This window comes from Helianthus annuus, chromosome 16 (assembly GCF_002127325.2).
Source record: "Helianthus annuus cultivar XRQ/B chromosome 16, HanXRQr2.0-SUNRISE, whole genome shotgun sequence".
Taxonomy (NCBI): domain Eukaryota; kingdom Viridiplantae; phylum Streptophyta; class Magnoliopsida; order Asterales; family Asteraceae; genus Helianthus; species Helianthus annuus.
In genome coordinates, this window is record NC_035448.2 from 141,860,200 (window position 1) to 141,870,792 (window position 10,593).

Genomic DNA, 10,593 nt, shown 5'->3' on the forward strand with positions numbered 1-10,593 from the left:
CAAAGGTTACTAATTGTAAGAAGGGTACAAAGGCTCCTAAAAATCCTTACATGCCATCTGCTTAAAGCAATATATAAGAAAAAAAATATATTATCATAGACATAACCTGCGTCAGCACATATCAGGCAATTGGTGCAAATTGAAGTTATTTAAATCCAATATCCCTTCTTAAACTGCAAAAGTTTCCAAAAGTACCAATACAATAAGAAATCATACGGATTAAACATGTTTTTAATACCTACGAGTACTAGTAAAACTACACTGGATACCCCTGTTAATAGAAAAAGCTTTGTCAACAAAACATGTCTCCAACTTTAAAGTCTCTTGTCACAAACAAAACTGATTACAAAACCAATTAATACAAAATCCATATCACACATCCAATAAAAACAATTTACTCATGGTTTATCAACCAAATTGTAACAAGTAATCACGGGATAACAAACTTAAAATAAGGACCATTACAAAAACTTTACATCAAACCAGCTTTCTTCAAAGCGTCCTTGAAGTCATCATCACTTGTCCATGATGGCACCTACAAGATTTGTACATGAGCACAAGATATACCAATTATAAAGTATTTGCCAATTCACCATTACATTCATATAATGATTTTTTGATACGAAAACTGATTTATTCCCTAAAACCCTACTTCAAATCCGGGCTAACAATTCTTGATTCAATCAGTATTACTCACCTAGAGTTGTAAACGAACCAAATGTAAAGTGAACAGTTCGGTACGAAGTTCGTGTAAATGAAGGAAGATGAACAATATTTTGTGTTCGTTTAGTGAAATGAACGGGCACAAACAAGCTTCTGGTTTATTCATTTACACAAACATGTGAAAAATTGTTCGTTCATGCGTGTTTGTTTATGCAGTGTATATATAACAATCCTCTGTTTGCGTTCGTACAGGTCGTTTACAGCCTTAGTCACAATTTCCACGACACAACGCCGAATTAATAGATTGTGAAATCCCTAAAAATAGTTTTCTTTTTTTTTGTTTAACTTAAAAGTAAAATGTATTTATAACAATGCAGTAAGAAAAATTTACCTCAGTTACATAATGGTTGAAGTGTCTCTCAATTTTTTCCATAATCATTCTGTCCCTATCGCCACATAGTAAGTTGAATACAGCTCCTGTTACATTGTAGACCGTTTGTTAGGATAGAATCTAGTGAATTCATCATCACTTAACGCAACACTCTGTTTATTAAGTTGCCCCCAAAATATGCAACATTTCCTTGATTTTTAATTCAAAATTACCTTTTTGCCAAGTGGTAACCAATACCAGACATCTAACCAATAAGTAACCAGTTCTATCAATTATATTCAAGTCCTTTAAATCATTGAAGATTTGTGGGGTTTTTCCTCTCATGGTTCAGGCGGCAGGGGTGCCAAACCCTAGTGCCGCCAAGGGGTTCACAGAACTGGAAGAGGGTGAGACTGGTGGCCAAGAACGAAGAGGAGGGCTGTAAAAGTAAGCATCATAAACTCGCTACCTTCTTTGTGTCAAACATACCGAAAGGATGCTCTAGAGATGCATTGTTTAATGTCACATGTGGATGCGTTCAATGTCTACATTGCAAAACGTCGGAGATGGGTCGCTACTGGAGGAGAAACTTAGGAATACCGTGGTGGATTACAACACCTTGCCGTTGGTAGTGAACTTGGCGAAGTTCGACAGATTTGGAAACAGTATGGAGGCCTATGACCATTCCAGGTTGGAAGTTTATTCGAATTCCAAGTCTGTGCCGACTCCTACTTTTGTTTCTTCTCACCAATATGGGGTCAGGTCTTACCTTGATACCCATGGCAGGGTAATTAATATTCAAGAATGCGTCTAGATTTTGGAGGTGTGGTTCGCTTATTGGGAATGTTACTTCCATATGTAACTTGGTAAAGATGACAATTCCGGAAGGTAAGAGTTGCTCCGGTGCGCCGGTGGTTTATATGTGCTTAACGACAAAGATTTGTGGTCGGATTGGTTTTCAAGTCTGGATGTTTGAGAGGGTCAAACAATTCAGTTTGAACGGGTATCATGGGTTTGTGTCTATGGATCTCTGGGACTCGATTGCTAGTGTTTTTGGTAGGGTGGTTCAAAACTCCCAAGCTTCTTTGTTAGGTAGAGTGGTTAAATAGGGCCAGGCCCAAATCCACGAGCCCAACAAATTCATTTAACCTATCTTTTATTCCCCAATCCAAAAAGAGATCTCGTGTTGATCCCAACCCTTTTCGTCTTGACGAGCTCTTCGGTCTCAACAATTTTCGTTTTCCAATCACTCCGGAAGCAAATATTCCTAGGAAGGTAGATCCTCCTATTTCGAACTTGAACAAGCAACTGTTGTCCTTTGTAAAGCTTGTGAGAGTCCGTCCAGAGCAAGCCGGGATACCTTCCAAGGAAGACGCTAATATAGGGTTGGGGGCGTCTATCAAAACAGGTGATTATGCTATTGGTAGAGGCAAAGGTGTCGGGAATCCCGCTCGGAGGCAGAAAAAAGGAGTTAAACTCAAGTGCGTGAAGGTTGGTGGGATTACGGCTCTGGACCCTCTGAAGCCAATGTTCATGTTTCCTTCAATAAACTCGCCTTGAGTCGAGTGTGGTTTTTCTCTAGGTTTGTTAGTGTGGCGGGTTGTTGGTGTCGAGTGGTTTTAGTGTGGCGGTGTCTTAGGGCTTGCGTGGAGGTTGGTGTGGGTTCTTTTGTGTCTTGTTGCGTTTTCTTGGTATATGTTGCGTGGTTTCTAGCTTCTTGCTAGTTTTGGTGGAATAAAATTTCTTTTGCCGTTTAAAAAAAATATATATTCAAGTCCAAAGTTGCACTTTTTCTACAAAGGAGTCATTCTATAGCATCGCATTGTGCTTTATGCGCACCTCATGTGCGCATTTTAATACCAAGGCCCATCCTGACCCGTAACTGATTTGTTCAGCCCAGCGTGACCCATATATTTTTCTTTTAAATTCCAAGTATGCCCAGTTAGACCCTTAAGAAATACTTTGCAACCCAACGCAACCCATTTTCAAATGTGGTGAGTTCAAATTGCCATGTATAATATAAAAAACCATTAAAATTAAAGTATGAAATTAACATTAAATAAATCAAGAAAAAAACATTACCCTTGCGGCCAAACCGTCCCGCTCTACCTATGCGGTGCAAGTATACTTCATTGTCAGGCTCTGTGGGATTATCGTATACAATTGGAAGATCATAGTTAACTACCAGATTAACCTGATAAGAAGCCGATAAGATAATTAGATTAAAAAACATAATAAAACGAAAGCAACGATACTAACTACTAACCTGAGATTGATCAAACCCGCGAGCAAGAAGATCGGTTGATATAAGAACATGAGTTAACCCGTCTTTGAATTCTTTGACTATCTTATCTCTGTCTTCTTGTGTAAGCGCGCCTTGAATTGTCGTTACCTCATAACCATACTTAACAAGTGCATCATGTAACATACCGGCACTTCTTTTTGTTCTGACAAATATAATTGTTTGCCCGACTTTCTCTCCTAAATCCATTATTTTATCCTTAATTACCATAATCTTTGAGAGCTCATCGGGCAAATTCACTTTATATTGCTTGATAGAATCCAACGACAATTCTTCCTTCTTAACAAACAACTGGTTGTAGTCTTGTACAAAAAGATCTTTCACAATTTTTGATACAAATGCCTTCACGGTCTCATTGAATGTAGCGGAAAACAGTAGAACCTGTACATTGTTTTGGTTAATCAGATATAACAACAAAAGACATATCTATAAGGCCTGTAAATGAACCGAACGAACACGAACAGAGGCATGTTCATGTTCGTTCATTTAACTTTAACCGAACACGAACACGAACATATAATCAAACGCATTTTTTGTTTATGTTTGTTTATTAAGAAAATGGGTATGTTCGTGTTCGTTTATGTTCGTTTAAAACCTAAAGAACAGTTCACAAACGTAAATAGACATAAACGAACATAAACAAACAAACTGAAACGAACATAGATCAACAAGCAATAAACAACACAAATGAACATAATTGAACAAACATAAATGGACACAAATGAACATAATTGACTAAACATAAACGAACATGAAGTAATTATTTTATATAAATTAGTGATTAATTACGATAAATTTCAGTGCAAAAACCCATTTTGATTACTAGAAAGCCCAAGTACCACCAATTAGTTATATTTATTTAAGTATTTAGAAAGTTCCTTTTATGTTTAATATCCATGCAAAAAGTAACTACTTATGTATTTAAATTAAAACGAACAAACATAAACAAATGTAAATAAACGAACATAAACGAACGAACAAAACGTGTGTTCATGTTTGTTCGTTTAATTAAATGAACAAAAATTGTGCTCATGTTCATTTGTTTATTAAATGAACGACCATAAACAAACTTCCGAACAAGTTCACGAACAATTCATGAACGTTCGGTCTTGGTTTAAAAAAAGCGTGAAGCGCACAAAAGCGACAAGGTCTAAAATCAAAGCACGAAGCGCAAATCGCAAAAGCGGCAGGCTTTTCGTACGTGAAGCGCAAGGTGCTTATATATTTTTTTATGTATATCCTATAGGCTTTTAGCATCCCTAATCCAAAATATAGTGATAAATAAGGTTTATATACGATTTAATGTATAAATCACTTAATGTACAACCATTTTAGCTACATGTATAACACTTTAAAGCACAAAAACACCTTCCGTACAAAAAGCGCGCGCCTCAGTGGGATTTTTTTCCAAAAAAGCTCGCTTTTTGTACAGAGCTCGCCTTATGTCACACAAGGTGCAGCTCTTTGCGCCTAGGGTCGCTTTGCGCTTAAGGCGCGCTTTTTTAAACTGAGCATTCGGTTCGTTTACAGGCCTATATATAACTCAATTAACATAAATATATTATTATAATGACAACACACCTGACATTGGGGACTCCACCTGACAATTTCCTTCATTATCCTCACGGAATCTTCTTTGAAACCGCTCTGAACCAAAACAAACAAGATATGTTAAAGAAAAAGGTTGAACTCAATAGAGAACAAGTTTCAACAAAGTGGTCACTTCGCATCTGAATGAAAGGTAAGCTTCACAATTCACATTGATAAAGTAATATAAATAACGCAAACATATGGTAGATATTTAATTGCAATATAAACGACCGCATGCAAGAAGTTTAACGTTGTCAAATACTTTAGAACTTTTTATTGACAACACAGTTGATAAAAACCATGTTGTACTTGATAGATAAACTCTTGGTTTTAAAAAGCGAGAGGCGCATAAAAGCGACGAGGTCTAAAATTGAGGCGCGAAGCGCAAAAGCGGTGGGCTTTTCGTACCCGAGGCGCAAGATGTTTATATAATTTTTTTATATATCCCATACATATCCCATAGGTTTTAAGCTTCCTTTAACCAAAATATAGCTATAAGTAAGGCTTTTATACCATTTTAATTACATGTACAAGTCAAAAAGCCCAAGGTACAATATTTTTATGCAGTAAAACGCCTAAGTTACATGAGGCGCACGCCTCAGGCCAAAAAGCCCACAAAAAACATCAAAAAATGCGCCTTTTCGTCGCTTCCTGTAATTACACAAGGCGAGAAGCAAAAAAGCCCCAGGCCCTGCGCCTTGCGCCTAGGCGCGCTTTTTAAAACCAAGGATAAACTACCAAACAACCAAGTTGAATGTGTCACATAGTTACCTTACAAAATATTAACAGAAAAAAACAAAACAAATATCTATAAAATCACCTCTGCCAGCATATGATCTGCTTCATCAAACACGAGGATCTTCAAATTAGATGTACCCAACTTCTTGGCTGCTATCCATTTATTAATAGTCCCCGGTGTGCCAATAATGACTTGTGCTGTCACTGGTGCTCTTTTAGAGATTGGAATATAATTAGCTTTATCAGCAGGAAGACCCAATTCGGAAGTTATGCCAGTAAACTTTCCCATCTTTAGCAGCACTTCCATATTCTGCACCATCATTATCATAGTATGAAATCACAAGGTATCTACATAAGCTTGTACTGAACAATTACAAAAACAACAGTAAAACTTAAAGTTTCAACTACCTGAATAGCCAATTCTCTAGTAGGGCATATACAAAGTGCCTGAGGAGCACCAAGTTTCGGATCAACACGACTCAACATCCCGAGCACAAAACAAGTCGTCTTTCCAGAACCATTATGCGCCTGGGCAATCAAATTCTTGTGCGGTGGAGTCAATATCATCGGTAAACTTATAGATTGGATCTTACTCGGCCTCTCAAACTTCATCTCCACATATAATCCTTTCAACAACTCAGGAGATAGATTCAAATCTTCAAATCTAACAGCAGAAGTATAAGGCGTATCACCAGACGTAACCTAACAAAACAATTCCAAAACCCTAGCTCAATAAACTTCTACAAACAACAATTAATTGTAAATAAAACGGGAGAAATATAAAACGTATCACCAGAAGTAATCTAAAAAAACAATTTCAAAACCCTAGCTCAATAACCTACAACTACCTGTACATAAACTGAAGATATACAAAGTGTATCACCAGAAGTAACCTAAAATTTACAATTTCAAAACCCTAGCTCAATAAACTACAACTAATTCTATATAAACTAAAGAAATGTCAAGTGTATCACCAGAAGTAACGTAAACAACAATTTCAACCCTAGCTCAATAAACTACAACTAATTGTAAACAAAACTGAATTAATTGTGAATAAAACTGAAGAACAAGAAGAATAAAGTGTGAGAATGTTGAACTTACAGCTTGAATGTTGGAATCTTCTGGATCATCGAGAAAATCGTTGACTTTTTTGGAATCGTCAACAGCGAGAGAGTCTAGATTAACTTCGTCGGCGGTTGCTGCGGCGGTAGAGCCAGCGGCGGCGGAGGAAGAGGATGCAGTGGACTCCTCCGGTACGTCATCGGGTTCGTCGGCCCATCTGCCGATAACGGATTTGGTATCACCGTCGGTCATGGTGGAGTGTTGAGTTTGTGATCGGAGAGTGTGCAGATTTGGGGGAATTATTGAGTCTTTCTGTGAATTTTTATAGTTGCTTTTTATAGAAATATCAGCGTTATTGTTTCTTTGAATAGCGTGAATGTTAAGCCTGAGTTATTGTATTAGCCCAAATATAAAGCCCAGCACAAGTGAAAATGTAGGCTAATAAAGCCCAAAGAATCGAATAATAAATTTGGTGGGCCAGTCAAGTCCATTGGAGTTTGGGGTCACCCCCTCATTTCACACACACTATGATTATCTTATAAACGGTGTCCCTCTAAGTTGTTAACCCATGAGCTAGTGAGCTACCACATTAGCAGCTCACAACGACACTAATTTCAACAACCAAATTCTCTCATTCTTATGGGATAAATCACTAAGTTGAGTGTCGGAAGGTAGTCTAGAGAATCCAATCTCAAGCTCCTTATAATAGCGGGTTCTTTCATGTTCTTGCTACAAATTATTATTATATATATCAATTGATAACACACAATTGCTACAGTGTAGAGGGGTATTTTCGTAAAGAGAGATTGCATGTTATAAAGATAAAAGGGACTAGATCTGGACTGGAAGCAACTCATTGTGATAATATTATAGTTTGTACGGTACAAGTAAGAGATGCATATGGGCTTGGAAATAGCAAAAAAAGAGAGGTTTGGGTGTGGTAATGTGAATGTGTGAGAGGGTTCACGAGATGGACATAGGCAAAAGATACAAGCATACAAAACTTGATATCTTTTCTTGGTATAAAGCAAATTGCTGATTGCTCTATAAAAAAAACCAAAAAAAAAGAAAAAACAAAAGTGAGCTTTTTTATATTATTTTTTATTTTTTATACAACTAATGCACCATTTGAGTTAACTTTTATTTTTTTTTAAATACTAATACACCATTTGAGTTAACTTTTATTTTTCTTAAAGTACTTATAATATTAAAAAAATGTAATTGTGTTAATTTACTTGGAAATTTTATTCATTTACCTTGATGCTTATATTGTTGATACTTTGTTGATTGGTGATCGAGGGAAATGAAGAAATGAAGAATAATAGTGGTAGTCTTGCAGTAAAGGACCGCAGCTCAACGGGTAGATCGCAACTATGGATGAGTTTTCAGTAAGGAACTGCAGCTGGATGCCTCTGGTAGCGGGGACAGACTGTGATGGCACCGTTGGAGGAGTTAGGATTTAGAACGTGGCGGCGATGGCGTTTCCTTCACAGATCCAACAACGATGGTATGGTGTTTCATGATGAATTTCGTTCTTCTTCGAACAAATCTATGGACAGAGACCGACGACTTTTTGAGGTTTGAGTTTGGCGCCAGTGGGACAAAGTGGCGGATTTAAAGGGGGTCAGTCTGCATTTTTTTTATAAATAGGTTATCATTAGTGTTTTATTTTGACTTTTTACCCTTTAAATAAATCATGGCTAGAGACGAATATTAGTGAAGTAAAAAAGAAAAAAAATGCAGATGACTAAAAATAGTTTTCAGGAAGCGACTGTAGCTTCGAGGTCTAAAGTGCTGATATATCCAACGTGGAAGAAGATGAGAAGAGTATAAACTCCACAACCAATCCTATTTTGTTACTCTTTCCAAAACGGGGATGATTACGAAGTAAAGTGTATTTTTTACATTTTTTCTACAAGTTTAAATGGTAAAATGTTGATTTCGTGTAAACTTTTTAGAGTTTAATTTCTTATAAATGATGTTTTCATATCATTTAATTATTCTATCTCTTATTTATTTGTTTATCTTTAATATCTGTATAAGTCATTTACAAATTTAAACACTTTTTGGTTTAGTGCGTCGCAACGATACAAATTGATGTAAATTTGTTTTAGTGTTTCTCGATCGATATAAAAACATGTACGTTAATATCTGTTTAGGCATGTCCTTATGGTTTCTATACCGGGCACCATTAAAGTACTGTATCAAACTGAACCGAACCGAAACGAAATGATACTAGCAAAAAGCCCACGCAACGCGTGGCGGATTTTTCTAGTTATTTAGAATCTGGATAAAAGTTTTTGGCTTGTTCCACCAAAATCACGACTATATTTTTAAGTCAAAACCTACGATGGAAATAGCCTACCTTCTATAGGCCTTTGTAAATTTTCTCTGTCTTTATTAATATCTAAAAGAAATAAGAGTAAATTACAAGTTTTGTCCTTTATGTTTGTCCCAAATTTCAGGCGCTGTCCTTTACCTTTAAAATTGATGACTTTTGTACTTAATGTTTCAAAATCTTGCACGTTATGTCCTTTAAGCCAAACCCAGTTAGATTTTTTGGTTAAATCTAGTCATGTGCCTTGCACATGAGGGTATTCTTGTCATTTCATCTCTTCAGTGACTATTGTGTAAAACATCTTATGTTTAGGGGCTAGTTTGTAAAAAAATAAAAAAAAATTATAAATACAAAAAATCTGCCCTTTCTCTCTCTCATGTTCTCTCTCTTCTCTCTTAAAAAAATAAAGAGATTTATAAATACAAAAAACCCTAAATTCAAATCCCCAATTCAATCAATCCTGCTAAAATCCCCAAAAATATATCCCATTAATCATCAAATTCTTACCTTTCCATCAAACGATCAATTTCCAAAAAATAGCGTTCGTCCGATTCAATTTCTCACCAAAAACCCCAAATCGTCTCCTCACAAAAGCAAGGTCACACTCCTCTGTCTAGTCCTCACAATCGTCATCCTACGTGGCAACCTCGGCGCCGGAAAGTTCGGTACACCGGACCAGGACTTCAAAGACATCCGAGACACCTTCTACCGGTACCGAACCAAGCGGTCTGCAACACCTTCTACCAGATCAGTGGTCGTCGTACGCTATACCGGCGGTGAAAATGGTGTTTTTCTACGTCTCCGGCATTGACGATGGAGGCGTTGGAGTGTCTTGCCGGAATAGAGAAAGAGAGAGTGAGGCGATCTAGGCTCAAACAACGATTTGGATTCAAAACAACTTGAGATATTGTTGTTGTTCTTATCGGTTGATGAAGTGCAGAGAGAGGAAGAGACTAGAGAGACAGACCTGGAGATGAAATCTGCAGTGAGAGTGAGAGGAAGAGAGATAGAGAGGGATAAAATGATATAATAAATTGTTACACAATAGTCCTTAGACATAACTTATTAACACAATAGCCCCCTGAAGAGATGAAAGGACAAAAACGCCCTCATGTGCGAAGCACATGACCATAATTAATGAAAAAAATTAACAAGGTTAGGGCTAAAGGACATAACATGCAAGATTTTGTAACATAAAGTACAAAACCCGTCAATTTTAAAGATAAAGGACACCGCCTGCAATTTGATGTAAACATAAAGGACAAAACTTGTAATTTACTCAAGAAATAATTACATGATTCGTATCTGTGATCTGCCTATGTTGCGATTTTTATACCTGTTTATTGAAAATTACACAATTAGTATCAATTTTTATAAAAGTTAGTACCAATGATGTAATTTCTAAAAACAATAGGTATCAAAAAGGCAAAAGAAGATGTATTTACACCCAACTCTAAATTTGATATGGCTCAGTTTTCTACAAAATTTATATCAAAACGTAGAGAAAAATAAGCACATTGCAAAACTATA

The 10,593-nt window shown here is 36.5% G+C and overlaps 1 protein-coding gene across 1 annotated transcript; it reads right to left on the bottom strand.

Moving 5' to 3' along the window:
• Positions 1–274: 274 nt before the first annotated feature.
• LOC110918132 (DEAD-box ATP-dependent RNA helicase 38) lies at positions 275–7,068 on the bottom strand. Its single transcript, XM_022162498.2, has 8 exons — positions 6,765–7,068; positions 6,072–6,365; positions 5,746–5,973; positions 4,917–4,982; positions 3,300–3,716; positions 3,116–3,227; positions 1,055–1,140; positions 275–535 (listed from the first exon to the last, which is right to left on the bottom strand). Exons 1-8 carry the CDS (start codon positions 6,975–6,977, stop codon positions 473–475), a joined length of 1,479 nt encoding a protein of 492 aa, XP_022018190.1. The 5' UTR covers positions 6,978–7,068; the 3' UTR covers positions 275–472.
• Between the last annotated feature and the right edge of the window lie 3,525 nt (positions 7,069–10,593).